Here is a 27,393-nt window from a genome sequence, read left to right as displayed (position 1 = left end):
CACTTGAGTTTGGGGAAAGGGGGGGGGATGTCAGGTTTGGTATCAGGGGGGCCCAAACCAGATGCGTGTGTTTCCATCCTTACCCCTAGTAAGACGTATCTCGTGGAAACATCTGCGTATCTCGTGGAAACTCTAACTCAGCAACTCGCTTGGAAATTGCCTATATCTGAGCGACTCACTTGGAAATCGCCTACACCTCAGCAACTCGCTTGGAAATTGCCTACATCTGAGCGACTCACTTGGAATCGCCTACACCTCAGCAACTCGCTTGGAAATTGCCTACCTCTCCGCGACTCACTTGGAAATCGCCTACACCTCAGCAACTCGCTTGGAAATTGCCTACATCTCCCCGACTCACTTGGAAATCGGCTACACCTCAGCAACTCGCTTGGAAATTGCCTACTACCTGCTATGGCGTATCTCGTGGAAACGCACCTTTATTTGTTAGGGAAACAAACGCATCTTCATCCCATTTGGCTGACGAAGGAAGCCCGACATCCCCACCAGCGCGGGTCAACAGTGCTTCTACCTCTGGACAAAAAACTTGGCAATCGCAAGTAGCCAAATTTGGATCACCAAGAAAACCTTGAGGCAAGAGCACTGGTGTAAGCGAGCGCGCGTCTTTGATGCCAATTGATCCCTCCATCTTGCGTTGTAGATCGTTGCGTGTTGTAGTTCGTAGTATCGTTGCGTGTTATAGTTCGTTGTAGAAGACCCTCTGGGGCTACATCAATTGGTATCGTATGCACTCGTCATGTGTCGGATATTGGTCCGGTTATCGGGTTAACATAAGGGTCGTGGTTGATTGTAGAATTAGTTAATATGGTGACAGTTGTGGACATTGATGCCAGTACATGAAGTGATTGATGTACATAAAATAAAAATAAAAAATATATAATAACAGGGTGGGTGGGTGGGCAAACCAAACTATTAGCAAAATGTGATGATGGAAACTAGTTGACTTTAGCTGCTCCCATTTTATAGGTAGGCAAGGCAATCTTAGGGGCCTGGATCTACAACAGTATTGGTTAGTTACCTTGAGGGCCCCTAGTGTTCATTCCTTGTGACCACCCTTTTCACTAGTCTACCATTCTAGATTTGGAATAACATTGAGTTTCTAAAGTATATCCTTCAATGATGCTAGTAGCCATCTTTGTTGACACTTGAATACTGAATGCAATCAAAGCCAAGCCTCTCAACAAGGTATAAGTACTTACTTCAGGAACCGCAATTAACATGTGGTGAACTGTTGGTCCACCACCATATCTAGAAAGTGAAAGCTCTGGGAACGAAATTGTCACACAAGATCCCTGCACTGGATATGCATAGCTAATGTGAAACACCCTCGTGATACAAACAGCGTGTGTGTCACTACGATAGTCTAAATTCGACTACTTTTTATGTCTTTGCAGTATCCCAAATGATGTGCTAAATGTTGAGATCGAACAGGTTGAGCGGCAGCTCAATTACGTCGATGGCGGGCTTTCAATAGCATTTGCGACAAGTATTGCTTTCAGCAAAGATCAGAGGAAACAGAATTACGAAGACGCATCGCTATGTAGCCATTTGGTAAGCAAAGAAAGCCTGGAAATGAAGTGTGAACGTATTTTTGGGTATTTTTGGCTCATTTGGATAAGAGTTATTGCTTTGCTGCAGTATACTGGCTGAACTTGGAATTTTTTTTGCAATTTTAAACCTACCAATGGACTCTTGTAACTAATGTTTTCCTTGATAAACAAACATGGCTAGATAGATAGATAGATGTGCATATTTTACATGGCTAGCCTCACAAATATAAAGGGATATACCCTGTCTATTATTTCCAGGAGGGGCCATGGCGTAGATGGAGAGTCCTAGAGTATTTAATGCTCATTTTGAGCTACGCAGACCCAATTAGAGCCCGCGCTCTACTAGACAACTCCCGGCAACATCCAACGGCCCACACAGTGTGCCATCTTCCCAATTTCCCTCACATGGCTTGGGTTAACCTGGGGCTATATCAACATTCACTCGCCCATGTTGAATCGCCGTCAAGAGGAATCAAACCCCGGTCTCCCGCACAGAGTACGAGAGCTATAACCACTAATCTACGGCGCCACAAACTTGGCTTGGGAATCGTGTTGCATGTGGAGTAGAAGGTAGATTCAGCGACCTCAAATAACAAGCGCAGGCGTTAAATGCCATATGGTGCACAAGTACATTGTGCCACACGTCTGAGTGGAATGCTTAGTACAGGTGTAATTTATTATACGAATGAAAACATACGGAGACTGATAGCTAACATTTTTTATTTGCAGAAATCTTGCCATGGAGGGGAGGGCATGCTGTTCTGCCCGGATAATGAACATTGGCCTGATTAAGTACAGCAGCTTGCCCCGGTTAAGAACAGGGCAGAAAAAACATAATCAGGGCAACATAATCAGGACAGGCCAGCTTATTACTCAAAAAATATTATTTGGCACTTTTAAAAGGAACATAATCAGGGCAGGCCAGTTTATATACGACAGTGTAATATTATTTCTCACTTATTATAGAACGAACATAATCGGGGCAGGCCGACTTATGTATGACAGTCAATTATTATTCGACTCTTATAGAACGAACGTAATCGGGGCCGACCGGCTTATGTATGACAGTGAAATATTATTCGAGACTTATAGAACAAACGTAATCAGGGCAGGCCAGTTTATATACGACAGTGTAATATTATTTCTCACTTATTATAGAACGAACATAATCGGGGCAGGCCGACTTATGTATGACAGTCAAATATTATTCGACACTTATAGAACGAACGTAATCGAGGCCGACCGGCTTATGTATGACAGTGAAATATTATTCGAGACTTATAGAACGAACGTAATCAGGGCAGGCCAGTTTATATACGACAGTGTAATATTATTTCTCACTTATTATAGAACGAACATAATCGGGGCAGGCCGACTTATGTATGACAGTCAAATATTATTCGACACTTATAGAACGAACGTAATCGGGGCCGACCGGCTTATGTATGACATTTTTCTATTATTTCTCACTTATTATAGAACGAACATAATCGGGGCAGGCCGACTTATGTATGACAGTCAAATATTATTCGACACTTATAGAACGAACGTAATCGGGGCCGACCGGCTTATGTATGACAGTGAAATATTATTCGAGACTTATAGAACGAACGTAATCAGGGCAGGCCAGTTTATATACGACAGTGTAATATTATTTCTCACTTATTATAGAACGAACATAATCGGGGCAGGCCGACTTATGTATGACAGTCAAATATTATTCGACACTTATAGAACGAACGTAATCGGGGCCGACCGGCTTATGTATGACATTTTTCTATTATTTCTCACTTATTATAGAACGAACATAATCGGGGCAGGCCGACTTATGTATGACAGTCAAATATTATTCGACACTTATAGAACGAACGTAATCGGGGCCGACCGGCTTATGTATGACAGTGAAATATTATTCGAGACTTATAGAACGAACGTAATCAGGGCAGGCCAGTTTATATACGACAGTGAAATATTATTCGAGACTTATAGAACGAACGTAATCGGGGCCGACCGGCTTTTATATCATTCGTGACAAGCAAATAGGAAAGTATCGCAAATGAAACGAAATTCGCAATTTACGTGGAGCCTTTTTTTCTTTCGCCAGACAGGATGTCTAGTTTCTTACAAATTCGAAGAAAACGTTCGAAAAAACTTTCATTTAAATTTTTCAATCGTCGGAGCTACACTAGTTTTAGTTAAGCCATGGAAGTTCATCGCCAAAAATTTGAACAATTTGCCCAGCGTTACACAGGCACTGGTAAAAGACCAACGAGTGGCACAATAACAAGAGAGTTCGGGAAGAAAATTTCCCAGAACTTAAAAAGCAATGGGTCAGACAGTAAAAAGGTTACAGAAGCACGTCGCTTCAGATTATTGACTCAGAAGTTTAAGCTGATGAACTGCGAAGAGCTGGGAATGGTGGATATTTTGATTGTGCCTTCACAAGAAGCTGTAAGTGAAAAATCGTGATTTCAAATTTTTAATTCGATGTTCAGCAATGTAAGTAATTATTATAACCGTTACTTTTTTCAGAAAAACCATACAAGTAATCAATCGATACCTAAAGGTTACTTAAGAGTGGCATACGTAGATGAATTCTTTGACATCATACGCTTAATTCACTGTAATGAATTAAAACACGCTGGTGTGAAAAAGACATTCAAAAAGGTATTAGTGTTTTCTTATCAGAATTAATAACTATATTTACATCAGTCATGATAGCTGAGTGTGCCAGTGAAACTAAACCTTGGAGCTCGTGGTTGCCACAAATATGTTGTAGGTTGATAACAATAGTTCCGAAATGCAGATCGAATTGTCGTTACTTATTTTTCATTTTTTCAATAGATGCCATCAACACACAACAACACAGCGCTACAGGATTTACTCCGTACGAGCTGGTATTTGGACAGCCACCATCAACCACAATCATACCGACTGTTTCAAAACAGTTGAAGGTTATCACTGATTCGAACTTTGATAACGATGAAGACATCGACTTTTTCTCCATACCTGTTAAAGAACAAATGAATTACAAATGTCATGCTGAACAGCCACACGATGGTATGTACTTTTTCTTCAACTGAACTGAAATTAAAATTGATTTATTATGAATTCTGTGTTTAATCTTTGTTGTGAATCAATTGTGTAGGCGCAGAGAATACGAATTCGAAGAACGTCACAAATGAAGCATATGTTATTGAAGACGATTGCGAAACTGGTTGTAAGTACTGACACGTTTTTAAAAAAAATATATAAAAACTTACAAGTGGACCTTCATATTAATAAAAAATAATCAATTTTCAAAGAAGAAACATATAGTACATAAAAATATTTACCATGAAAACCATCAACATGGTGCTTTTCCATTCACAAGACAATAAGAAATAGTAACGTCCATACTCAGTTTTTTTATATTTATATTAATAGTTCTTGCATATATTACAGCATTGTCAACACTCCAACGACATTGGACTCCACGAACAACAGCTTCTGAAAAGATAAAAAAAACGAGGGAGGAGATGGTTCAACGGTTTGAGAAAAACCATTGCAGCAAAGTCAATGCTTATGAAGTTGGGGATAATGTCTCTGTTCGAGTCCCTAAAAAAGACTGCAGCAACACTCATGCTTCACGCATGCCATGTGTGGTTATCAGTGTTTCTGGTGACAAAGAGAGATATTATCAACTGCTTACACAACATGGCGTATTGCACAATAAATACAGATCTGGGGATCTAGAATTTTTCAGGGGAAATTTCAACATGGACCTTAAAAATTCTGATAAGTTCGTCAGCTTGAGGGAAGCAAATCGCCTTCAAAATGTAACAGAGTCGATGTGGTTGTAAGTCAGGATGCAAAACAAACATATACAAATGCATCAAAGAAAACGTCACATGCAATTTGAAATGCCATTCTGGCGTAAAATGTGGAAATCAAAAACCTGGTAAGTAATAGGTGTCGAAATTGTATTGTTTAGTTGTGCTCCACTTTTGCTGATACTTCATTTCATTATTGCTATTCTGAATAGGCTTCTAAAACAGATCTTTTTTTTCTTCAGAAAACATAGACCAATTTTGCATTAAGCTCCCAATGTTTGGTGGAACTGTGAACCTAAACGGACGAAACATTACATTCAACAACACTTGTACATTGGACACATGGTTTTCAATATTGAAAGTCACTTTCAACGAATATCCTAGATTCATTGTGTAATGCTCTGTTTACTAAATCATGCAAAATATGATGCTGCCAAGCATCATGTAGCAATAGCACATTCTTTACCTGAAAAAAATGATATACTTAATTTTTATGGTGATGAGCATATCTTTATCAATACTTACTTGGGACCTGTGATGAAACATTGCATAACATCAAATTGCAATAGTCCAAATTGTCCTGCACCGAACAAAACATTAATTCACACTGAATTTCCTGCTGTTGATTTCCAAAATTACAAAGAAACTGATTGGATTCCCTCTGAAGTGTTCACAGAGCAAATTTGGACGTGCATATGCTGACATGCTGCAATACATTAAAGTTAAACTTTTTTCATTGCTTTGTTAGAATATATTCTGGCTGATATTGTGAATATATACAGCACGTTTTATGTTCAGTTTAGACATAGATTTTTTCAATATGCTAAGGCTGAATCTAGCTTGGCTACCCCAGACCTTTGTTTATATTCATATTATGTTCTTTAACATGGTTTTATCATTTATCAAAAAGGTGAAGCAGAGAAAATTATCGTACTATACACTCTTTTTATAAGAAAACATTTTATCAGAACAACGAAGAATTAACATAAAATAACGAGTGTGAAACCCTTTGTTAGTTCATATTTTTATTGTAAATACTGCTTTATATCGAGAAGAAATGTATCTTTGAATAATGTTTCATGCTAGCTACATTACCCCATACCTAATTTGCGCGAAAAACTTAGCTATATTAAACATCTTCTAGAAGATTTTTTATCAGATTCAAAACCTTCATTTTTATCAGATTACCACGTTCACAGCTTTGAAATTAGTTCTTTGGAATAACAGGTGTTTAAAACAATATAATAAACTTACCCACGTACATAAAGATTCGTCAATGTTTCATTTACAAAAGTCGGAAGGAAATGCCAATCACAGCCTGCCTGCCATTATATCAGCGTTCATAAACCGGTCACCACGACATAATTAGGGCTAAAAAAACATAATCGGACCATGCGTACATAATCCGGCTGTCCCGGTTGTAAACGGGCCGTTTTCGCAATCTGGGCAGAACAATGCCAACCTACTCCTACTATGTAATGTATTCCCAATATCAGTGTTATTCATAAAATATAAAAAAATCATGAATTTAAAACAACTTTAATCGCAATGTGAAGTGGAGTCAGTTGCAAAGGACGACAGTGGTGTTAAAAAAGCTCAAAGTATAAAATCAGGGCCAGATATCCAGACAAGGGGGATTTGGCTTTAAGCTATCATATCCTTCCAATTTCTAGCATTGTGTCACTTGAATCATGGATTGGCTTCCCCAAGCCAGGGATATTGAGGTTTTTGCTCTTGTCGGCACATTAAAGTAAATTCTAAAATAATTGTTGTATAATTTAAGATCAGCTAGCCTGGAACGAGGGTGCCGACTCGCCTGAAACGCCGCAAAAACCACGGGGGCTGTCGGACGACTTCCGGTGTTTTAAAAAAACTTAAAATATCGACCTGAGAAACCCGAATCCAACCTGAAACAACATTTTTTTTTAAACATTTATTGCCATGTATAATTTATTCTTTTAATGTTAAGTAGTGGGGTAGTGGAAGACTTCTAAAAAAAACTGGTTTTTATATCATTTATTCCATACATAGCTAATAATAAAATCCTACAAATAATAAACTTAGAGTACGACGACAAAATAGCACCTTCTTTCTTCTCGACAAAATTTATATGAGAACAATGAGCTCGCCTGCGATGCATTTCAGGCGCAACTGGTCTGGGATTTTCTGGGTGGTTACAGACAAAAATGTGTGCCCACTCGTTGTAAAAACGCCAGAAAAGCTTTAATATTAGCCCAGGAAGCCTGCATTTTTGTATTTATTTAAATTAAAAAACACATATTAATTTGGGCCAGTTTGCGAATAATCAGGTAAGTTTGTTAGCTTTTGGCAAAAATCACAAATTTTATTTAAAAAATCCTGAGCTCACCCCATATATATATACGTGCATTTTTTTCTACATGCACTTTTGAACTCCAGACGATCTATAAAATATTAATTTTTTCTTGTTTGTATGTCGGCCTCCAAGGGCCTTTAAATTCCATGGCCTCGTTGAGTGCCTTAATGAATTGGTTGCCTTCCCAGAGTGAAACATAGCCTTGTTTCAAACATCCTTTCTTTTTTTGTGAAAATAAGCCCACATGATGACTTGAAATAAATCAACCTCAATTACTGTGTCTTTACAAAGCTTATATCCCAATACAAAATTTAGTATGTGTTCGCCAGCAAGAAAATCAGAAAATTGATTGTTGTGACGATTGACGTGTCATGACTAATTGTATTTGTAGTACAACCACCATTTTTTAAATGAGACTGGGGATAAAAAAAACAGCTCATAGGGGAAAGAATGCTTAAAACAAGGTTATGGCATGTCATAATAAAACGTGCTATTCATGTGAAATTAACAAAAATTGACTTATAAAATATTTGGTCTTCAGTTAGTGTAGGGACAGTTAAATATTAATTAATTAATTTATTAATATTATTCAATTCGATAATATGCCTTTAAGTTATTGGTTGAACTTGATGCTAACACTTCGAATTGTGTAAATAAGCATATTAAAAAAAGGATTTTCTGCCTACACTGACCCAGTTAATGTGTCTTAAATCTGGAAAACCCTGTCAAATCAGAACAGTTTAATCTATAGACTGGTAAGAAGATTTTTCTAGATGTTATTGATATATTTTGACTTAAACAAGCCTAACACTGACACAAATATTTAGGCTGGTTGGTATGTTTTTTTCATGCTGTTGAATTTTATCAAAGAAGATTAAAAAATGGTCGTTTCCAGATTACATCTGTCATAAAGATAAATGGAGACATAGCAAATTTTTGTTTCAGTCAGATAAAATGAAGAGAAAAATTTGGGTGGCTTTTGTATTTTTATTTTGTATTGTTTATTTATATTTATAACCGTCTTTTTTTGGAGAATGTATGAACCTGTAACAGCTATAAAATGTTTTTTTTTTTTTTTTTTTTTTTAATTCTAAGTATGTTAGTCAATAATTAAATAAATCAATATCAAAATGGCTGGCTCGCATTCTGGTTGCAAAATTTTGTTGACTGGTGCTCCAGGTATATGAAAGAATTCTAAGGTTTGTTAAGATTTCTTTGTTTATATCTGGTCCTTCTTAAAACCTTTTTGTAGTTTTTGTGCACTGATTCAGAGCAAATTTCTCCAAGTATATACTTCAGACTCACTTTAAAACTTTGATATAGACCTGAAATTATGATATAATTAATCAGTTGACAAATTCTCTTTTACGTTTCTCTATGTTTATAGAGATACAGGTGGAAATATATACGTGAGCTGAGCTAGAATAGTTAGCTTTGTACATACATTACTCAATTGCCACTTTGAATTTCAGTCACTCAAGCTCTTTTTTCCCTAAGGGAGATAAAGTATAGCCTTCACTGCTGAGATACCGGAAATAGACAAAGAAAAGCAATTTTTATGAACCAATTTTGCCTGTTCTAATTAAAACTCTTAATTTAACCTTTATTTGTTTATTTGGAGTAAAATAGTGCATTTAATAAAAAAAATGCAGTCTAATTCCGACTTCCACATCCTACAATGAATTTTTTTATTCTCTTTGTGTGAAAAATATCCTAATTTTGTTATCTTGTAGGAATTGGAAAGACAACAGTCATTAAGAAAGTGTGTGAAAAGTTGAGGACAGACAATAGAATAACTGTTTGTGGTTTCTACACTGAAGAAGTCCGCGAGAATGGTCAACGAAGAGGTTTTGATGTTGTTACCTTAGATGGAAATCGCTGTGTATTGGCTAGAAAGAGGTGGTTTTGATACTTGTCTTGTTACTTTCTTATCATATTGATTGAGATTACTTTGCACTCATCACCATGCCCCTTCAGTTCCTACTGATGTTTTTACCTTAATACAAACTTTGTTAACATTATTAATGTTTCTGTGTGTTGTTTATAGTCTAAAAATATTTTCTAGCGAAGCTACGTTAAAGAGAAAGAGTTTTCCTTCCGTTGGACAATATTATGTTGATATTCAATCATTTGAAAGTCTAGCCTTGCAAAGTATGAAAGAAGAGGTGAGATGGTTGTATTTCAATGATTATGAGGTTGACTGAAATGGAAATGTAGTATTACAGGATACAACGTTGATAGCCAAGACATTTTTTCAAATTAAGCAATGATTGTTAGGCTTTTCTTATTATCTCTGCAACAATGTTAAGATTTTTATCATCATCTCTCTTCAGTTAATCTATATCCTGGTGACAATACATAAAAGATGTAATTACATATGAGTAGCAATTTCAAAGGAGATGTTGTTCCTCTCGAAACGATGCTTTAAGCTAGGGTGTCATGAGGCACTTTTCGAGCGAGTGTTATGCAACAAGTCTAATTGTGTTCCATAACCAAAAATTTTTTGCAACATATCAAAAGGTCCATAAGGACAAGAAAAATTGATTCACTCTGTTTTGTTGCAGGGACAGATATGTTTAATTGTATCGCCACCCTTTGCAGGTTGCCAAACACATTTTTGCAAACTATTTTCTATTAACCAATTAAAATCACCCATACGACCATTTTAAGAATGTTGACATTCAGGATATGGTTTTTGCTTTCTTTATATAAAAAGACTGAAAAAAGGTAGAGTGTTTGCCGTTGTTCATAATATAATATGTGAATTCTTGCCGTATAGTGGTAGCATAGTTGTCTGAGCAAGATATTAAACGGCAGGGGCCTCCTATCACGTTTCCGGGAGCTACCGTAAAAACGCAGTTAGCTCTCGGTAACTCGAACACTGGATAATTCGAATTTTTATTACGTCTTGAACTTTCGTTAATACTTATTATAAAATAGTTTGGTTAACTCGAAAGTATAAGGCTTAGTTTATCCACTGTCTAACTAGTTAGTGATGTTATTAAAGAAATCTGTTTTATAAAATCGATCTTAACGATAAAATTGATTTTTTTGTTTTCTTAGTTTATCCACTGTCTAACTAGTTAGTGATGTTAATAAAGAAATCTGTTTTATAAAATCGATCTTAACGATAAAATTGATTTTTTTGTTTTTAGATCAACAGTGTAATAGTTATCGATGAAATTGGCAAAATGGAAGTATTTAGTCAAAAATTTTCATCAGCTGTTCGTCGAATATTTAATGAATCGAAATCCCCGATTTTAGCAACCATTCCTATTTCCAAAGGAAAAACTTTGGCTGTTGTGGAAGAAATAAGCTCTAGAGGAGATGTCCAAATCATAACGGTGCGTTCTAATAGTTAGAATTCAATGTATTTTAAAGAAACAGGGGAGGGGTGGAGGATGAATTGAAGTTTTTAAATTAGGGGGGAGGGAATGGAACGCAGGGAAAATAGCATGGGTATTTTAAAAAAAGCCTTTTTGTTTGTTTTTACTGCAACTTTTTAACTGCAAATTTTACTGCAATGTGCCCTTGTTCTTGATTCTTGTGTTTAGGGTACTTACACTTTGATTTACTGTTTTAAATGTTTTACAAGCGAAAGTTAATTGACTATTTAACATAGTAAGATGACATTGGAGGATTTATTTAGATGTCTCATATAAGTAAATACTCTGCTTATCTCGATAAATTCAGGAGGGGGAGAATATTCGGTTTTCCAGAGTACCCTCTTTGTCTCGTTTTTTTACTTCTTCGTGTGTGGTTTTTAAAGTTAGCGTTTTTTGGATTTTCTTAAAACTTAAATAAGAATTTCTAAAAATTTTTAAAGCATCATCCCTGTCTCATTTTCCTAAAATGCTTTCCAGCATGACTATCGATTTTAAATTCACTTTTTAATTTTTTTTATTTTTTTAATATTTTACAAAAAGTGTGTAGGGACTAAAAAGCGCATTTTACATTTCAGGTTTCAAGGGATAATCGAGACAAGCTGGTATCGGAAATAGCAGAGCAAATTTTAGCACCGATTTAATTTTTGTTGACACACTGTTGCAAGAACTTTATACGACCAAATGTTTTATTACATCATATTTTTACAACTGTCATTCAATCTATCTTTGTTTCAAAGTTAGTTTAGGCTTGTGTCTGGAACTTACAAGCCACATTTACATTGAATATAAAACATAATAGAGTGACTGTTTATTTTTATTTTTTTTCTAATAAAGTATTTACTACGTAAAAACAGTTTAGTTTTTAATTCGTTTTAAAGTACATAACTGACTACTACGACACGAAAAAATTTATTTAACTCCGTCAACAGCAAATCGGATTTAATCAGAGCAGCAAGAAATCTGGATTGCAAAATGTCGATTTGTTTTACCAGGGATATTTTAACAGAAGATATTTAAACAGCTAAATTATATTCACTAAAAAATAATCCTATGTATTCTTGTCTGTTTTTGTTTGCTTGTTTAAAGTGCTTTACCTGCGGTGAAGTATTCCAACCAAATAGCAGGCTTTAACAACTGCGCATAATCTGGCACTTGAATTTCTTTGTATTTCTCCTCCGTGCGTTCGCCTTTTTTTCGTGCACACTCAGCACAGAAACACTTTTCTTCAGGATAGCAGCAATCGAAGAGTTGATCCCAAAGCTTGATGAAGAAGCCGCAATGGTATGGTGAATTCATTAAACTCTTTGCATGATGGCAGTAGTGCTGAAAGGATGTGTTGATGTATTTGTTATGCGCGCTCAGCAACTCCCATTCGTACCCCATATGCAGGTACACACCATAAACGTAAAAGAAGAGGCCGTATTGGAAGAATAGCATGTCCATATTGATTGGTGCTAGTAAAGGGATGACGAGGAGAGGGAGAGATCGCATAAACTGATCAAACCATTCGTCAGCAACGACGGAGAAGGGAGATGGATTGTAAAACTGATGATGATGCTTGTGTTGCTTCCAAAACCGAAAATCAACATGTCCCATGCGATGGTAGAGAAATTCGTAGAAATCCGATATGATTAAAATGATAAAAAATGTCATGGCGTGATAGGCAAAGGAATAGTCGTTCCATCCGCAAAATGCTCTTCCGTAACCTTTTCGAATTAAAACTAATGCAAGGGTGGGACAAAATGCTGCGCAGATGATACCCTTGCACATTGTGATAATTTCGTCACGTACCTTTTTAGGACTTGGGAATTTCGGATTGGATTTGTATTGCCATTTTTCGTATGTTACATTTGTCGGCCAATAGTACAAATAGAACATTACTCCAGACATAACCGTGACGAGCGATAGTGCGAGTAAACTGACCAGAATCCATGTCACAAAGAAAGATTGACTGATGAAATCCAATTCACAAAGCATTTTGAGAAAGATTCTAGGTCCTGACTTTATTACCTATTAAATACAAGAAAAAAAAACACTTTACAATGGCAACAATCTACCATCTTTCCAATTTATGACATCCTACACCATGTCGCAACGGCTTTGCAAACCCATGCCAGATCCAGTCTTTTTGGATCAAATTTCTGGAGAGTGAAAGTTTACTTTTTTTACTTTTTCTCTAATAATCAAAGTTGTTAAACGAAGAGTAAGTCGAAGCCAAGATTGCTTGCAGTTTTAAATTTTTAAATTTTAAAAAGTCTGTGAAAAAAAGTGAAACTTTTTACCTAACCTGGGTCCCAGTGCCTTTTTTCTTTTATTATAAAAAAATATCTTTCAATAATAAAAGAACTGGGAAATTTGTTTCCACAAATAAATTTCAACAAGAGCCTTTCCGCCGTTTCTTAAACTGAAAGAAATTATTAAAGTAAAAGACGAACAAAACCTACTTACAATAATTGATTCCTTTTTTGCTGGAAAAAAGCTTTCCACAAGCTCAGCGTTTTAATTTCAACGCTTCTCCTAGCGGTTTTAAATTACTTTTGAGTGTTCTTTTGTAACATATAGATTAGAACGTTGGGAGGAGAGTCGTCATTTATTTATAGAACAATGTATTGATTAAAACTCACCCGCGGAGATAAATGACCTACTGTATTATACGAATTGTTTTCCTGAATTATTGAGAAATGCTTTATCGCATGTGCATGATATATTATTTACAAAATGTATAACCACAACGGGGGAGAATCAGTTGTAATGTTTAAGACTGTTTGCGTAGTAAAAATGTTATTTGGTGTTTTAATCGCGCCGATTCGACAAAAATTTTCCACCTGCCGGATATATATTTACTTCAGGGGCAGAAATATTCGCAAGGTAAAAAAAAAAACGTTTTAATTTCGCGACAGAAACGTTTAATTTCGCGAATTGAAACTTTAGAACGAATTCCGCGAAAAACAAAAATTTCGCGAATGGCAATAATTCTCTTTTTTCCTTCTTCTTTTCTGTTATCATTAGTAATCAAAAGTTTGCATCCATTACCTTTTCAGGAAATCGGGGTATCCGAGAAATGTTTGTAGCGCCAAAGAAGAATGAAAACACGACAAAATTGCAACAAACACTCGCCACCGCAACTTATTTCTCGCGGCCTCGACTTATGAAAACTAAAAATAGTTTCCATTAGGAATATCAGACAAATTTCTACACCCCAGCCTCGATCCCAGGGCTCCTTGTCTCTTTTTTATACTCGCCGTCCCAGTATAAAAAAGAGAAAAAGAGACAAGATGCTAGAAACGAAGGACGATTTGAAGAAAGGGAAATTCGGTGTAAAAAAATGTCAGTAAGTCAATGGAAGAACAACTAACAAGGATACAAGCGGGTTTACCTTATTCGAACCAGATAAAAATTACTTATTTTAGGATTTTGCGGATGACTACAATTTTTCTAAATTTGTGAAATTAATTTTTGCGTTAGAAATAACGCTATTTTTAAATGTTTAACGATCTCGATGACTTAGGTCGTCCGAAATCAAGGTACGAAGAGATGAAGATTTTGCGGAATAAAATTGTGCGGATGACCGATATGCAAAATTTGGGCAAAATTTTCTTCCACAAATGATTTGTACCTTCAAGGCGATGATTTCTTCTTCAGATGTACAAAACATTAGTAAAGGTTTTTTTTGGAGCGTAAACATAATCTACGCATGCGCTTGAACAAAACTCACTGGTACTTAATGTCGAACTCACAAAAATTTATGCAGAAAGAGAACCACCGCCCTTCTAGATTTCACGCAAAATGTATTAAAAGTTAATAAATATTTAGTTTAAAAGTTTAATTCCCATGTATAAAAATACCGTACATCCAAAAGAACTCAAATACATCATAAATTGTCATAAATTATCTTAAATTATCATAATTTTATACATCAACCGAAAATGATTTAATTTAACATAACACCATTTTCCCACATTGCGTGCAAAGCGGGAACATCGAGGGACCCCATTGGTCGGCGAAAATTCTGCGTTGGAAAAGTTAAAATCTTTGAAGTTTTTACTAGCCAATCAAAATGGGAAAAATTAGTTTAATGAGAACGGATTTTTAACGTCATCGAATATATGGACGAGCTGACTATTTCGACGACTGTGGCGACTTATAGCAATTCTTAAAAAGACCTATATGTAAAATAAATAATACTAAATACAACATAAAAAGTTATTAACAATAAATATATATGTGATGCATTTACTGGAAGTATTGGACAAAATAAATCCTTGTGATGTGCATGCAATAGGATAAATATTTTCTTATGTACCCTTTTTACAAGAAATCGAGACAAAGGGTTCAAGTCGTAATGAATTAGACTTTTGGTTTTCTTGTCTCAACTTTTGTTTTGGATGTAAACCTGATCCATCAACCAAATTTCAGAAAATCTAATTTCCGTCCCTCGGTAATCTTGGCAAAAGGAAGTATACGAATTATCTGTAAGACATTTTCCTCTTTTAGAAGGTTCCTTAATATACATTTTCACTCAAAAACAGGGAAGCTATTAATTCTCTCAGAAATAAATTTCCGGACTTTTCCAGGAATTTGTAGACCTTCTTCCAGGAGTAATTTTGCGGCAAAAACAGAAAAACAGTTCTCATAACCTGCCGACCAAAAAACAAAATATAGATTCAGAAAAATGATTTTCCAGGATTATTTACTAATATTTGGAACTTTTCAAGTGTTCTTCCATTCTTACGAGTTTCCACCCTAAAAAAAACAGGCGGATGAATCTAAAAATACAAAACCATCGCATTTTGATTGGTTCTGCTAAATTATTTTTTGTTTGAAAACTTCTCGTTGCAACCATTTCTACTTAGAAAACGAAAGGTTTATAAAACCATCGGAATCCAGTATTAACAGCCTTTTTTCGTTCATTCCGAAATCTACAAAATTTAGGTTTCTTGCAAACATCTCTGGTAGCAGTGTTATCTGTGAGGTATTGCGTTATCAGGTTGAACACATTCAGACTGCGAACTTGCACTATACTACAGCATCCAAGTGTAACGTCTTTCTGTTCAATATTACATTCAGTTCGAAGACATCAAACTTGAACTACACAACAGCATCCGAGTCTAACTTATTTTTTCGGTAGTAACTGTTTAGCTTTGAAACAATTCTGTTAAGGGCCTCAACACACGAAGCCATTTCAGCTAATGCTTCACCTTCGCTAGCAGCAACACCTGTTCCAGTAGTGGACAATGCTTTTATGAAATCCTTGTAATATGGACAGCTTTTGACAGCAAGCTAAAAAAATAAAACAAATCCGGTTATCATTTTTTCAAACATAAAGTTAGCCTACGTTTATAAGTACACTCTTTTTTAGAAAATTTATTTAGCCTCAACAAAATCCTTAATTTGGCCTCAAAATATCCTTATGTTAAAATATTTAAAGATACAAGATGGTATGTTTGTATTAATTGTGCAAGATAGAAGCATGGTTTGGCAACGTTTAAATTTTCGCACTCTAAAGATTTTTGAACAAATAAAATATGGTATTTGGAATAAAAAAAGGTGTTCTTCCTTGTTCTCCCTATGCTTGACAAAAATTTAAAGGTTTTCCAGGCAGGTACGCTACAACGCCTGGTTTAATACAAAAATTATACGTCCAATATAATTTCAGAATAGCAATGTAGAAACTAAACTATGAATCGTGTGAGTACACAAGAATTCCAAAGTTTGTAGGTAAAGGCTTTATCATTGCCAGCCGTGTGTGCATTCTGTTCTGAGAAACCGATTATACTCGCCCGTCATGATCGGGTGTCCAATCGAGGTAAAACAATCTTAGTAAAGAACTTTCATACACACGCTACCGGATAAATTACGTGTGTGCGCCACTAATATATAGCCGCAAGTAGTGCAGTGGGTTCGTCTGCGGCTTCCAGTTCTGGGGAACGCGGATCGAACCCCTCTCACCGCCAGTTAGAATGTCAGTGGTGCACAACGTAGTTCAATTAAATTAGAAAGTAATTACCGCAAACACACCACGTACAATCCAACCATGATATTTTTTTAACGATCTCTCATACGCAATACCTAAAAGAAAATAGCATTAACAAATTATACTCCCCACCTAAGTGAATTTTTGAGGAGTTTTTAAAAGTGATGCCAAAAGTGAAGAAAAATTATTGCTGTTATTTCTATGCCTTTTGGAAACAAAAACACGCAACAGATTGTAAAATTAAAATTGAGAAAGCTGTGTTGTCCTCGCGAAAGCTCCCCCCTGAAGTATCACAAGAATTAGTAAAATAATCACAAACTAAAATCAACACACCTGCTGCATTTGCTAAATCACGTTGGCCTTTGCTAACCTCCGACAGGAAAACCAGAATGAACTCCAGTGCTCTACAAAACACAATATAACAAAGACGTTCAATGCAAGATGACAGTCTGCAAGCAGACGCAAAAATCGAGTGTCTGCATACACGATTTTTTAAAAGCAACAAAGCAATACAAGGCTAAAATCATTGCACTAAATTTGGCGAAAGATAAAAAAAATTTGGCGAGCACTTAATTGACAATGGATGAAAAAAATTAAATTTGGCGAGCTTTTAATTTAGCAATGGATGAAAATAAATGAATTTGGTGGGCACTTAATTTGGCAATTTTAGACGAAAATCGCCAAATCGCCAAATAAAGTGCTCGCCAAAATTAGTACGAATAAGGTGATCAAACACGCAGACTTGATCTTTTCAACAAGCAACAAAGCAGTAGTCGAGCTTATAAAATACAGAAACTTCAGGAAAATGTGTTGTTTATAAAAAACAAGTCCTGTGGCGTCCTCTTCGAACGACGACCGCATTTATTTACAACACGTGTAATCCTGACATTCATACCTTTTCAACCAGAGCAAGGCATCAGTGGCTGAGTTTTTTGCATTGTGTTCATTACTTTTTAACTCTTGAAAGACTATATTTTGTAAAAACTCAAATGCCATAACATCAGTTTCGTATTTCAACTTAATTTTCTAAAAATAAAATAAAATTAACACATGTCACTAGTACTAATAGTTGTATACAGTTATATGTTTGTGACCGTGTTTAAGTTCATCAATGTGTTTGAATTTTTTAAACTTTTCCTAAGAAACACTAAAGCAATAATAATAAAAAAAATTTCATTGTTTTATTAATAGGATAAATTTTGGGTCCTGGGAGTAAATTGTTGACAGGTGGTTTGTAGTAGGATGAAACGTTTTATCAATTTCACATCTCCACTAGACATATGTGTATTATGTTTATATATATACATATATTGTTGGGTTGCAAATCACTTGGAGATTACAAATATTGCATTCATTATGCTCAAGAATTAATTAACTGATCAACCGAAATAAGTTCAATATTTGAGTCCAGACAACGTCATCATGATTATGTCAAATTCTTTACACAATAGAGGCAACAGGTAAATAAATTTCCAAAAAAAGATTTTTGGTGTATTGAGTAGATTTTTTCAAGGTCTTTATCGACTAGTAATTAAATAAAAATATATATAGGCATGCGAAGTTTCATTACAATACCAATTTCATATCAAAAGGAAGCTATACAATGCCTAGGTGAGGCGGCCAGCGAAGCCTTGGATGAATTGGATTGCAGAAGCAGCAAAAAGCACGACTTTATGAAAACAACTTACTTGGATATTCCCTTGGATATCCATTTTCACAGGAGCAAATGTGGTTGAACCAAGAGAATCTAAACAAAAAGTTTTACTGTAGGAAGTACTTACAGGTTTTATGTTATTGTGAAAGACATGCATATGTATAGTATTACCAAATACGGGAACAATAGATGAGCATGCAGCCAGGAACGAACTGGTTGGTATAAGTCCATCACTGTTCAGTTGCACATCTTCAAATCTAAAAGATAAATACATTTCACATGTATAAAACCACCAATAAACAAACGAATCAGTTAAGAGTACTAGTTCGTATCCTTTGTCACTTATAATTCATATAAAAGAGCTATTATCTGTGTTTAAAAAATACTGTAGGTAACATAAAATAATCAGATCAGATTTTCTGTTTATAAAAAATCCATATCCACTACATATATAAATTTTGGCGAGAAGTAATTTTTGCAATTTTACGAATTAAAAAATCAGCCGCTTTTTTGATTTTGTGAAAATTGAATAAAATTAAAAACTAAAGAAATTTTGCAAATGAATAAAAAAGACAAAATATTGATCATAGAGAATTTTCTTTCTTTCTGAGTTACTTATTCATTGTAAACATTAATCAAATGTTATTTAAATTGTAAATGCTATATTTTTAAAAAAAGTTGCTTAAAAAGTAAAACGAGTTATTATTGTATCTTTAAGCCCTACCTTTTGTACAAAAAAACTGTAAAACAATATGTGGAAAACATGATCTAAAAGTTTTGATTTTGTTAGAAATTAATTTCTCAAATTGAAAAATGAAAATTCTAAGAACTAAATTTCCGGGATAACCTTTATTAGTTTTAAACATTACACGAATTTAGGGAAAATTTGCAAAATAGCAAAATTCAATTCTCACAGAAATTCATTCCTTTCAGTTACCTTGCTGGTGCTTTTCCAAAAAATGATTTTCCAACAAATTCTACTTTTTCAGGAGATTTAGGTGTGCCCCGTGGCAATTCATCCTCCAGTATTAATGGTGGTACTGGAACATTTCCTCCATCAGAGGATGACAGAAGGGAAGAAACTGAAGAAACTGACGAGTCAATAGTTGGTGACATTGGTCCATGCATCTGATCGTTAATTATTTCTTGTAAAGGTAGATTTCTAACCTTGTATGCGTCTGGCGACACACCATGGAGTTCAAAAATCTGCTGTTGGTTTTGATTAGGAGTTCCAGGAGAAAGCAAAGCTCTGTCACTGTTTTTAGAATTTGAATATTCAGATGAACTTGAATGTAATAAACCTTTTTCTAAACAAAAGCATAGCATGGTCACATTCAATTATATTGGGGGAAATATCAATGACAACATCCCGAATGCCGTTCTTGAAGATAAAAAAAACCTTTAAATATAGCTGATCTTAATCAGCCAACACAAGCAGTTTATTAAATCAAAACTATCAATTTTTTTAAGCTTATTTATCAAATAAAAGAAATGTGACATAAAAACAGCTTACGTTTGTCTTGTGTGTCTGACATTGATCCAGTGTGAGATGAAGGAGTAGAAGGAGGTGATTGATTTCTATAGTAAATACAACCTTATTTTATATTCATGACTGAACAAATAAAAAGACAAACAGCCAAACTTACTTTTTGTGTCGATGTGAATGATGATGGGTAGGTGGCTTTTGAAGCTAAAAATGTGATTCACTTAGTGTACATAAATAAATCAGAGGGTCCTAGTTTATCATAGTTCTTATACGTTATGGGAAGATAACTTACCCGTGGAGTTGACACTGGAGAACCTGACATTGTACCTAAAAACATAACCAAGGAAAATATTTTATAAAACTACAATCGTGGACAAAATTATTAAAACAAAGGCAGTGTTTTTATAATTTTTAAAATTCAGAAAGAAGGGTCAAATAGTCAATACTCTGAAGCAGGCAGACTGCAAAATAGCTCATGTTGTGCATATGCAGACTAAGTGGCATTCTCCAGTGTGGCACACAAAGAAGTAGAATCAAGCTGCACAGAGTTCTTTAAAATTCCGGGAAAATGGTTGTGCTGGCATTAACAACAATTTTGAATATATCATAAGCAAGAGTTCAATTAAATAACACAAGATCTGAAGTCTGGTTTGAGCAAAACATTTGACAAATTTAAATTGTGTGAATCTATTACTTTGTTTTAAATGAAACTTCCCTGTGCAAATCACTAAGTTTAAAATCATTACGAAACTCACTTAAATTGTCTTCAATGATTTCCATGATTTCATTTAAATTTGTTGCAAAAGTATCACAGGTAGCAGAAAGCAAAGTCACTGATTCTATCACAGGCTGAAACAAAATACACGTAGTAAGAAACAAACATGATATAAATGTAAGAGAAAATACCTGAGATAAATCTTAGCAAAATAATTAACATAGTTACCTTGTGTTCATCTGCATTAACTGCAATTAATTTAATTTGATGAATTTGCTCAAGCATGATACCACGACATAAGTCAAGCTCCTTCATTTTATCTTTAAGGTACACCATAGAGTTCACTAAAAATAGTATTTGGGATTTAGAATAGGAACTTAAATAAGTCGATTTATTTGCAATTTAGAGCAATAGGCAATGTTTTGACGAAACCATTTCAAATAAGATAAAATAAGCGAAAATAAATTACCAATTCTTTCACAAAATGGATAACTAAACATAATTTTACTTACAAATTGGAAATTTAATCTTTTGCTAAATGTTATGAGTGACGAAAACACAGATACAAAGAAATAAAAAAATGAATACTTTTTTGTTGTTGCTCTTCAGCATTTGAGTCAACAAGACAGGCTTTTGCTGTTCCTAAGGCAACAAGCCATTTCTGTCGCTCAGCTGCAGTGGAAGCTTTTAGATACATGTAATTTTCAGGAGGAATCTTCAAGTCTATACGCACCGGATCAGCATTGTTTACTGAAATGATGAATAAAAACAATTTCCAATATAATGATATTTATTCATATTTGCTAGTAAAGAAAGAACCATACTTAATATTTCACAGCAAGACAATTTTACAGAACCACGGCTCCCTAAATTCATTTCATCTTGAGATCGATAATAGGCCAAGACACCATAATCTAATACAAACCATCTTGGCTGCCAACCTGGGAAAAAATACAACCATTAATTTTTAAATTTTTTATATAAAAACATCCACTTAGTTTAGTTACCATACTTCCTCTAACAAACACATTTATAAACATTTAAATGTTAAAACAAAAATAAAGAGTGACTCAGTGAGAATCGTCAGAATTAAGCATGACATTATGATATTGTACAAGAGTGGAAGCCCTGTGCTTCTTGAAAAGCTGCTAAGTCACTGCGATTACCTCATTAAGTAAATGTTGGTCTTTTTAGGAAAATATATACATCAGAATTTGAAATTTAATTCCTACCACTAAGGTAATTGGTCCATTTATATAAAATGCCTTCCATCATCACCATCTTTACTTATGTTTATTCTCTTTTTAAATTGGATATATAGAAATTATTATATAGAACTAAAAATAAACAGAGTAATTTATCCCCTAACTTTGTGCTACTTTTCTAAAATCTTCAAATTTAGGGCAAGAATTATAGCAATAATATTTTTAGCTTTAGGAATGTTTATGACATCCTCGATAAGCTGTCTGCATTGCAAACAAAACTATGGAGACACTGAGTAAAGCGACATCCTTATAAAACTTTGAGCAAAATTTAGAAAGTATTAATCTGCACCTTGATGGATGCATCATCTTGTGCCTGCCGCAAAGATGATTCTTATCTGCCAACCCTCTTTACTATTTCATTGTATACCACCAAGAATAAAATATTTATCTTTAGTGGGTCATTTAGCTGGGTCATTCTTGTAAATTATCCTTAGCTTGCATCCTCTGACCGACTGTTAAAAATATGAAAAAATCCTGAAATATTATAGCAAGATATTAAACCCATTAACTTTCCTGCTTGTCTTCATAAAATGTTGCTAGCATCTTTAAAATAACTAAAATTAAAAAGTCTGCCTGCAAAGCATGCACACGGATACCAAACTAGATCCTTGCCATTGACTCTTGATACTTCCCTCCTAGGCCTTGAGTCACAGAGCTGTGATATCAAAAAGTAAAGTTGCATATGTAGCGTAGAATAATTTGGTTATCAGTATTAGGTTGTCTTGTAAGCATTTTATTACGTATGTTACTTATTTCTTTTTCAATATTAAGTTTCCAAAATATTAAAAAAGAAACATTTATTTTCAGACTTCTCTTTCAGCAAACTCTAGCCAACATCCTTTTTTCTGCTACACAGATGCCAGAGCAAAAAAAAAAAACAAAAATTATTTTTAAGGGCAGGGGTAAGGGGTATAGACAGATTTGTTATTGCAGCTGCTATTATAAAAAAGCTTGTGGCCTTTCAAGCAAGTTCAGTGTTTAAAATAAATAATTAAATTTCACCCTAAAAAAGTCCCTTATCTGTTTTAAAAATTAAAAAAAAACAAAAAAACTTTCTGTCTAAAAAGTTTCTAAATACGGAAACCAATTTTAGTTTTCCATTTTCCACAACCTACTCTGGGTCTCTGCATTATAATTTTTTGACCAATAGAAAGCCCTACAAATAAACTTAAGATTATTATAAACATAAAGGGGCACTCCAGTGAAAAAAAAATATTTGAAAAAAATGTTATTTTGGTGAGACAATACATAAATAGAATAAACCTTTTACAATCGTTAAAAATCTTTATTTATACCTTAATCGAGTCTGTAAACATCTTCAATTTTAAATAAATTCGCAAGGTCACGTAAAGTCGAGTGGACTAGGTCCAAATAAATGAGCATACATCGTGCAGAAAGTCTGTGAGCTTACCAGTACACCTTGTAAAAGTTTGTTTACTTACTGTTTGCATTGTACGTTGATAAGATGTCTTGTAATAATGACGAAGATTATAACTTAGAAAACATAGAATCGGAAAAAGACGTTACAAAGCTACAGCCACATGTGTGTCTCACAAGGGAGAAATTAATAATGATGCAAAGTGACGAGCTGTCTTTAACTGACTATAAGCAACGTACTAAGCAAAATCTTTTCTTTTTAAAGAAATATATTTAATCACTTTTTTAACATTCTTTTCGTCAAAAAACTTTATCATTTGCTTCAGTAAAAATTCTTTCTTACTTTACAAGCCAATTTACTTTTATTTCATAGTTCAGCAATATTTTTCCTTCGCGCACGCTTTTTTGCGCACAAATGCAAACAAATTTTAGGTAACGTAAAGATCGAATAATGTTCGGGTTGTGATATGCTGGTAAAATGGGGGTATTAATACAGTCCTCGTCTTGTGAGGTGCGCGATCGCGCCCCCGCACCTCTACACGTTCCTGCAATAATGGGGCAGCGTCTTCAATCACGCACCAAAAACACTTTAGTCACTTCAATAATGCGCGCCTGAAATGTCTTTTGTATAAAGTAATTATTTACTATACTAATAATCAAAGAAAAAAATGACTTAAAGTTTGGAATTTGAATGAAAAACATGTATGTTATGTTTCGGTATGAATTCATTAGGTTAGTGCATCATTAGGTTGTATATCGCAGAAGTCGCCTGTGGCATGCTTCGAAAATGCTTGTCACTGGCACAGCTTAACATGAAGCAAAACTGACAGGAGACTCAATTGTTAGAGTCTTCGCAGAACATCTCACAAAACCGACGGCAGGGCTGACTTATTGCCTAATGTATCGTGTGGGAGTTCTCCCACACGATACAGCAGGCTGGATTTCTTTTTAATACGATATACAATTTTTTTAATTATTATTACTAAAAATATTTGATTTCTCTTTCCCCTTTTAAAAAGATTTTTAAACTTTATTCAACATGTTATTTCTTTGGTATTACATCACGAGAACATTCTTCCGAAAGCTGTATTAAGGTACAGGACACCTAACCTCCCCCCTGTTCTGGTTATATTTAACTTGCATGGGTGCGCACTCTTCTCGCAGTATTCTCTGTGACGATGAAGGTCGGACTGACTTGTGGCATGGTTCCAAATGGTCTTCCGTCTTTCGTTCGAGTCTCAGTGTAATGCATCAGCCGAGCATAAGAGTGTCAGCATGAAGGAAAGGGGCCGACTTTAATGTTCTCTATACCCTACGTTCTTCATAATAACGCCGACTGTTTTTGCCGACGAAACTACGGTATCTTCGTAATTTATGTCGCCAATTACGTTGGCAGTGCCAAATGCTGACACTAATTTTAAGGGCTGATCATTGATACAAAGTTTTGATACGAATTATACGAATTAGGTACGGAATAATTTGGGACGGTCCTTTAATACAGATGCAAATACATCCAGACGACCACACTTTTCATATGTGTTATCAGGCACCTCAAATTATGACTACTGAATAACTAATTATGACTGATTATTACTGAATAATCACTCTCCTCATTTAAGGCGAGACGCGTGAAAATCATCACGCACCTACGACAATCAAGGCGAGTGAAGTATCACTCGGCTGCTAAAATTCATATGACCAGGACTCTAATATTGTAAAAATAAAAATCATTCTTATGATTATGGTAGGTCATAAATGCGTTGCAGAAGCTACTGACTTATAAGTGATTGTTTTGATAAAACTGTTTTAAAAACTGCATTATCAGCATTACATGCAGCCTTAAACAGTTACAAAGATTGAAGAAAATGGGTACATTTACCCCCTGAAAATATTCGGCATGTCCTTCCATCAAAAAAGTTTTTTTTAAAAAAAAACAAAGAATAGAAACTTGAGCGCTCATCATCTGATCTAGACTGTGTTAGATCTAAACTCAACTTCCTCTGTATCAAGTCTGTCCTTATAACCTCCTGCCAAGTTTTTCTCGGTCTGCCTCTGGGCTTTGCCCCAGGAACTATCAAGTCTACGAAAGATATATGTGTAACTAGAAAACTTTTTTGTCAGGGATTGTATTGGAAATTGGTATGTTCTTTTATTTAATAAAAAAATGTACAAAACGTTATTTGGTTGTGTTCTGTGGATATAACTACAAATAATGAAATGAGAAGAAATGAGAAACTTGATTTTGTTTACTAGCTAAATTGGCATTTTTACAAAGTGGCAATATAGTTTAATATGGAAGTTTATTTCTTGTAGTTCTTTTTTAAAAGAATTATCTGTGAAGTGCTCCAACCAAATATAAAAACTTTGATCTGCACGATGTATTTTGTTTAGCCATTTTTGTTTAAGTTCTTTCTTTTTCACAGATGGGATTCTGTAAAAATTTACTTCTTCACACTTCTCTGGTCGATTGGTACATCGAAACGCAAAGCAACTAACCATTTTTTAAAGATTTAAACGTAAATTACATCCAAAAAGCGATTTAATGTCCGCTAAAATTTTTTGCACTATGTGATGTCATTATTTTTAATCGGGTCCAGTCCTAAATTAATAAGTTTTTTTTTATTTCTTATGCTTTTCTAAGTAGTATAAAAGAAAAAGAAAAAAGTAATTTTTACTGGAGTCCCCCTTTAAGAATAAAGGGGTTTTTTACTACTGGAGCTCTAATCCAGTTTACCCCAATCAAAACCAAGAAACAGTTTTCAAAGTTGGAAACAATTTCTGTTTTACAAAAAAAGAAAAAAAATCTGATTTCTGTTTCTTTTTTTGAGAGTTTCATTATATCAAAACTGTTTCCATATTCGCACCTTATCCCAGACTGTTTAATAGTTAATAAATTCACACAATTCTGTAATACTTCAAATAAGAGTCAACAAAATTTAAAGTGGGAATAGTTTAGGTGAGTGTCGGAGTTATAAGATGAAAACACATATTTTTGAAAAAGTCACACAATCTAGATATATAACTAAGGATCATTTTCAGACAGATTTTTATTTTGATTAGCTTTCATTAGCTAATTACTCTTCCATTTCAACATTTCTTAGGAATCTTCCCCCACGAACTAGATTTGTTTTCACCTAGCAAAACTTCAAAAATGGCAGAGATAGCACAAATGCAAATTCGTCAATCAAGCCAAATGTTAATCATTTCTACAGCAACAAAGCTGAACCGAATCAACGATTACACAGGTTTTTTTCGGCTTGGTTGAAGATCTAAAACAACCTATTTTTTATCGCCTTCTGCCTAAGTGGATTTTTCCACGTGTCTTATCAACTAGTTAATAATATTTCTTTCCGATATTATTGAGAAGAGGCTGGGTTGTTGGCACCCTGGTTTGTTATATCCCATCCAAATGCAAGCACGGAACAATCATTGGACAACACATCTATTTTTTTTTATGTAACATAATAAATTTAAACAGCGTACTAGCTAAATTCTTGCAATAATATCTGCTGTTATATAGTCGTTTTGTGAGACCTCAAATTTCAAATGGGCTTGTTGGTCAGTCGTTTTAGCTAACTGTTTTGAGCTTCTGACTTTTCCAGTTGTTCAACTCCTTCATGACAGCTGAGAAAGCACTTACTTGTGACTATATGCTAGTTATACGCAAGTTATATAAAACAGAGAAGCGTCTATCGAAAAGCAAAATACTTCCTTGTGCTGTATCACATTACTCCGCCACCATGTTGCCAAATTTTGGGGGTTAATATTACGGCGGATTCACAAATTTGTTTTGAAACTTTTATTTGGCTTGAAAGTGTAGT

At 34.6% G+C, this 27,393-nt stretch overlaps 5 protein-coding genes across 8 annotated transcripts; 3 read left to right on the top strand and 2 right to left on the bottom strand.

The window, feature by feature from the left end:
• The first annotated feature begins 2,306 nt into the window (after positions 1–2,306).
• LOC130641807 (uncharacterized) lies at positions 2,307–4,550 on the top strand. The gene is made up of 3 exons (XM_057448775.1): positions 2,307–4,019; positions 4,101–4,235; positions 4,413–4,550. Exons 1-3 carry the CDS (start codon positions 3,771–3,773, stop codon positions 4,518–4,520), a joined length of 492 nt encoding a protein of 163 aa, XP_057304758.1. The 5' UTR covers positions 2,307–3,770; the 3' UTR covers positions 4,521–4,550.
• Positions 4,297–5,508, top strand: LOC130641806 (uncharacterized). The gene is made up of 3 exons (XM_057448774.1): positions 4,297–4,628; positions 4,717–4,788; positions 5,013–5,508. Exons 1-3 carry the CDS (start codon positions 4,592–4,594, stop codon positions 5,408–5,410), a joined length of 507 nt encoding a protein of 168 aa, XP_057304757.1. The 5' UTR covers positions 4,297–4,591; the 3' UTR covers positions 5,411–5,508.
• A 3,268-nt stretch (positions 5,509–8,776) lies between these two features.
• On the top strand, positions 8,777–12,067 carry LOC130641805 (cancer-related nucleoside-triphosphatase homolog). The gene is made up of 5 exons (XM_057448773.1): positions 8,777–8,894; positions 9,449–9,614; positions 9,781–9,880; positions 10,871–11,059; positions 11,677–12,067. The coding sequence occupies exons 1-5, from the start codon at positions 8,846–8,848 to the stop codon at positions 11,740–11,742; spliced, it is 570 nt and encodes a 189-aa protein (XP_057304756.1). The 5' UTR covers positions 8,777–8,845; the 3' UTR covers positions 11,743–12,067.
• LOC130641803 (uncharacterized) lies at positions 11,898–13,661 on the bottom strand. Of its 3 annotated transcripts, none has more exons than XM_057448771.1 (2): positions 13,550–13,661; positions 11,898–13,111 (listed from the first exon to the last, which is right to left on the bottom strand). In XM_057448771.1, the coding sequence occupies exon 2, from the start codon at positions 13,076–13,078 to the stop codon at positions 12,182–12,184; it is 897 nt and encodes a 298-aa protein (XP_057304754.1). In that variant the 5' UTR covers positions 13,079–13,111; positions 13,550–13,661; the 3' UTR covers positions 11,898–12,181. The 3 variants fall into 3 exon arrangements, with proteins under 3 accessions (XP_057304754.1, XP_057304753.1, XP_057304755.1); XM_057448770.1 differs by lacking the exon at positions 13,550–13,661 and adding an exon at positions 13,384–13,533; XM_057448772.1 differs by lacking the exon at positions 13,550–13,661 and adding an exon at positions 13,389–13,529.
• Positions 13,662–14,909: 1,248 nt separating this feature from the next.
• Positions 14,910–27,354, bottom strand: LOC130641801 (pleckstrin homology domain-containing family A member 8-like). 2 transcript variants are annotated; one of them, XM_057448768.1, is made up of 15 exons: positions 27,213–27,354; positions 21,755–21,871; positions 21,519–21,680; positions 21,159–21,274; positions 20,971–21,064; positions 20,508–20,542; positions 20,376–20,419; positions 20,243–20,307; positions 19,667–20,036; positions 18,901–18,986; positions 18,764–18,822; positions 17,971–18,101; positions 17,409–17,479; positions 17,109–17,170; positions 14,910–16,381 (listed from the first exon to the last, which is right to left on the bottom strand). In XM_057448768.1, exons 2-15 carry the CDS (start codon positions 21,804–21,806, stop codon positions 16,190–16,192), a joined length of 1,539 nt encoding a protein of 512 aa, XP_057304751.1. In that variant the 5' UTR covers positions 21,807–21,871; positions 27,213–27,354; the 3' UTR covers positions 14,910–16,189. The 2 variants fall into 2 exon arrangements, with proteins under 2 accessions (XP_057304751.1, XP_057304750.1); XM_057448767.1 differs by lacking the exon at positions 27,213–27,354 and adding an exon at positions 22,163–22,789.
• Positions 27,355–27,393: the final 39 nt, after the last annotated feature.

The sequence above is a fragment of the Hydractinia symbiolongicarpus genome, chromosome 4 (assembly GCF_029227915.1).
Source record: "Hydractinia symbiolongicarpus strain clone_291-10 chromosome 4, HSymV2.1, whole genome shotgun sequence".
Taxonomy (NCBI): Eukaryota; Metazoa; Cnidaria; class Hydrozoa; order Anthoathecata; family Hydractiniidae; genus Hydractinia; species Hydractinia symbiolongicarpus.
Note: the sequence above shows the minus strand (reverse complement) of the source record. Positions and strands in the feature narration are given on the sequence as shown.

What these genes read in the sequence shown, in the direction of transcription:
- LOC130641807 (XM_057448775.1), top strand. Translation starts at nt 3,771, where the DNA reads ATGGAAGTTCATCGCCAAAAATTTGAACAATTTGCCCAGCGTTACACA. An exon ending in TTGTGCCTTCACAAGAAGCT is followed by an intron (nt 4,020 to 4,100) that starts GTAAGTGAAAAA and finishes TACTTTTTTCAG; the next exon opens with AAAAACCATACAAGTAATCA. An exon ending in TGAAAAAGACATTCAAAAAG is followed by an intron (nt 4,236 to 4,412) that starts GTATTAGTGTTT and finishes TTTTTTCAATAG; the next exon opens with ATGCCATCAACACACAACAA.
- LOC130641806 (XM_057448774.1), top strand. Translation starts at nt 4,592, where the DNA reads ATGAATTACAAATGTCATGCTGAACAGCCACACGATG. An exon ending in TGCTGAACAGCCACACGATG is followed by an intron (nt 4,629 to 4,716) that starts GTATGTACTTTT and finishes TCAATTGTGTAG; the next exon opens with GCGCAGAGAATACGAATTCG. An exon ending in AGACGATTGCGAAACTGGTT is followed by an intron (nt 4,789 to 5,012) that starts GTAAGTACTGAC and finishes CATATATTACAG; the next exon opens with CATTGTCAACACTCCAACGA.
- LOC130641805 (XM_057448773.1), top strand. Translation starts at nt 8,846, where the DNA reads ATGGCTGGCTCGCATTCTGGTTGCAAAATTTTGTTGACTGGTGCTCCA. An exon ending in TGCAAAGTATGAAAGAAGAG is followed by an intron (nt 9,881 to 10,870) that starts GTGAGATGGTTG and finishes TTTTGTTTTTAG; the next exon opens with ATCAACAGTGTAATAGTTAT. An exon ending in GAGATGTCCAAATCATAACG is followed by an intron (nt 11,060 to 11,676) that starts GTGCGTTCTAAT and finishes TTTACATTTCAG; the next exon opens with GTTTCAAGGGATAATCGAGA.
- LOC130641803 (XM_057448771.1), bottom strand. Translation starts at nt 13,078, where the DNA reads ATGCTTTGTGAATTGGATTTCATCAGTCAATCTTTCTTTGTGACATGG.
- LOC130641801 (XM_057448767.1), bottom strand. Translation starts at nt 22,211, where the DNA reads ATGGTGATGATGGAAGGCATTTTATATAAATGGACCAATTACCTTAGT. An exon ending in GCCTTGCTCTGGTTGAAAAG is followed by an intron (nt 17,480 to 17,970) that starts GTATGAATGTCA and finishes TGTGTTTTGTAG; the next exon opens with AGCACTGGAGTTCATTCTGG. An exon ending in TGATTTAGCAAATGCAGCAG is followed by an intron (nt 17,171 to 17,408) that starts GTGTGTTGATTT and finishes ATTTTCTTTTAG; the next exon opens with GTATTGCGTATGAGAGATCG.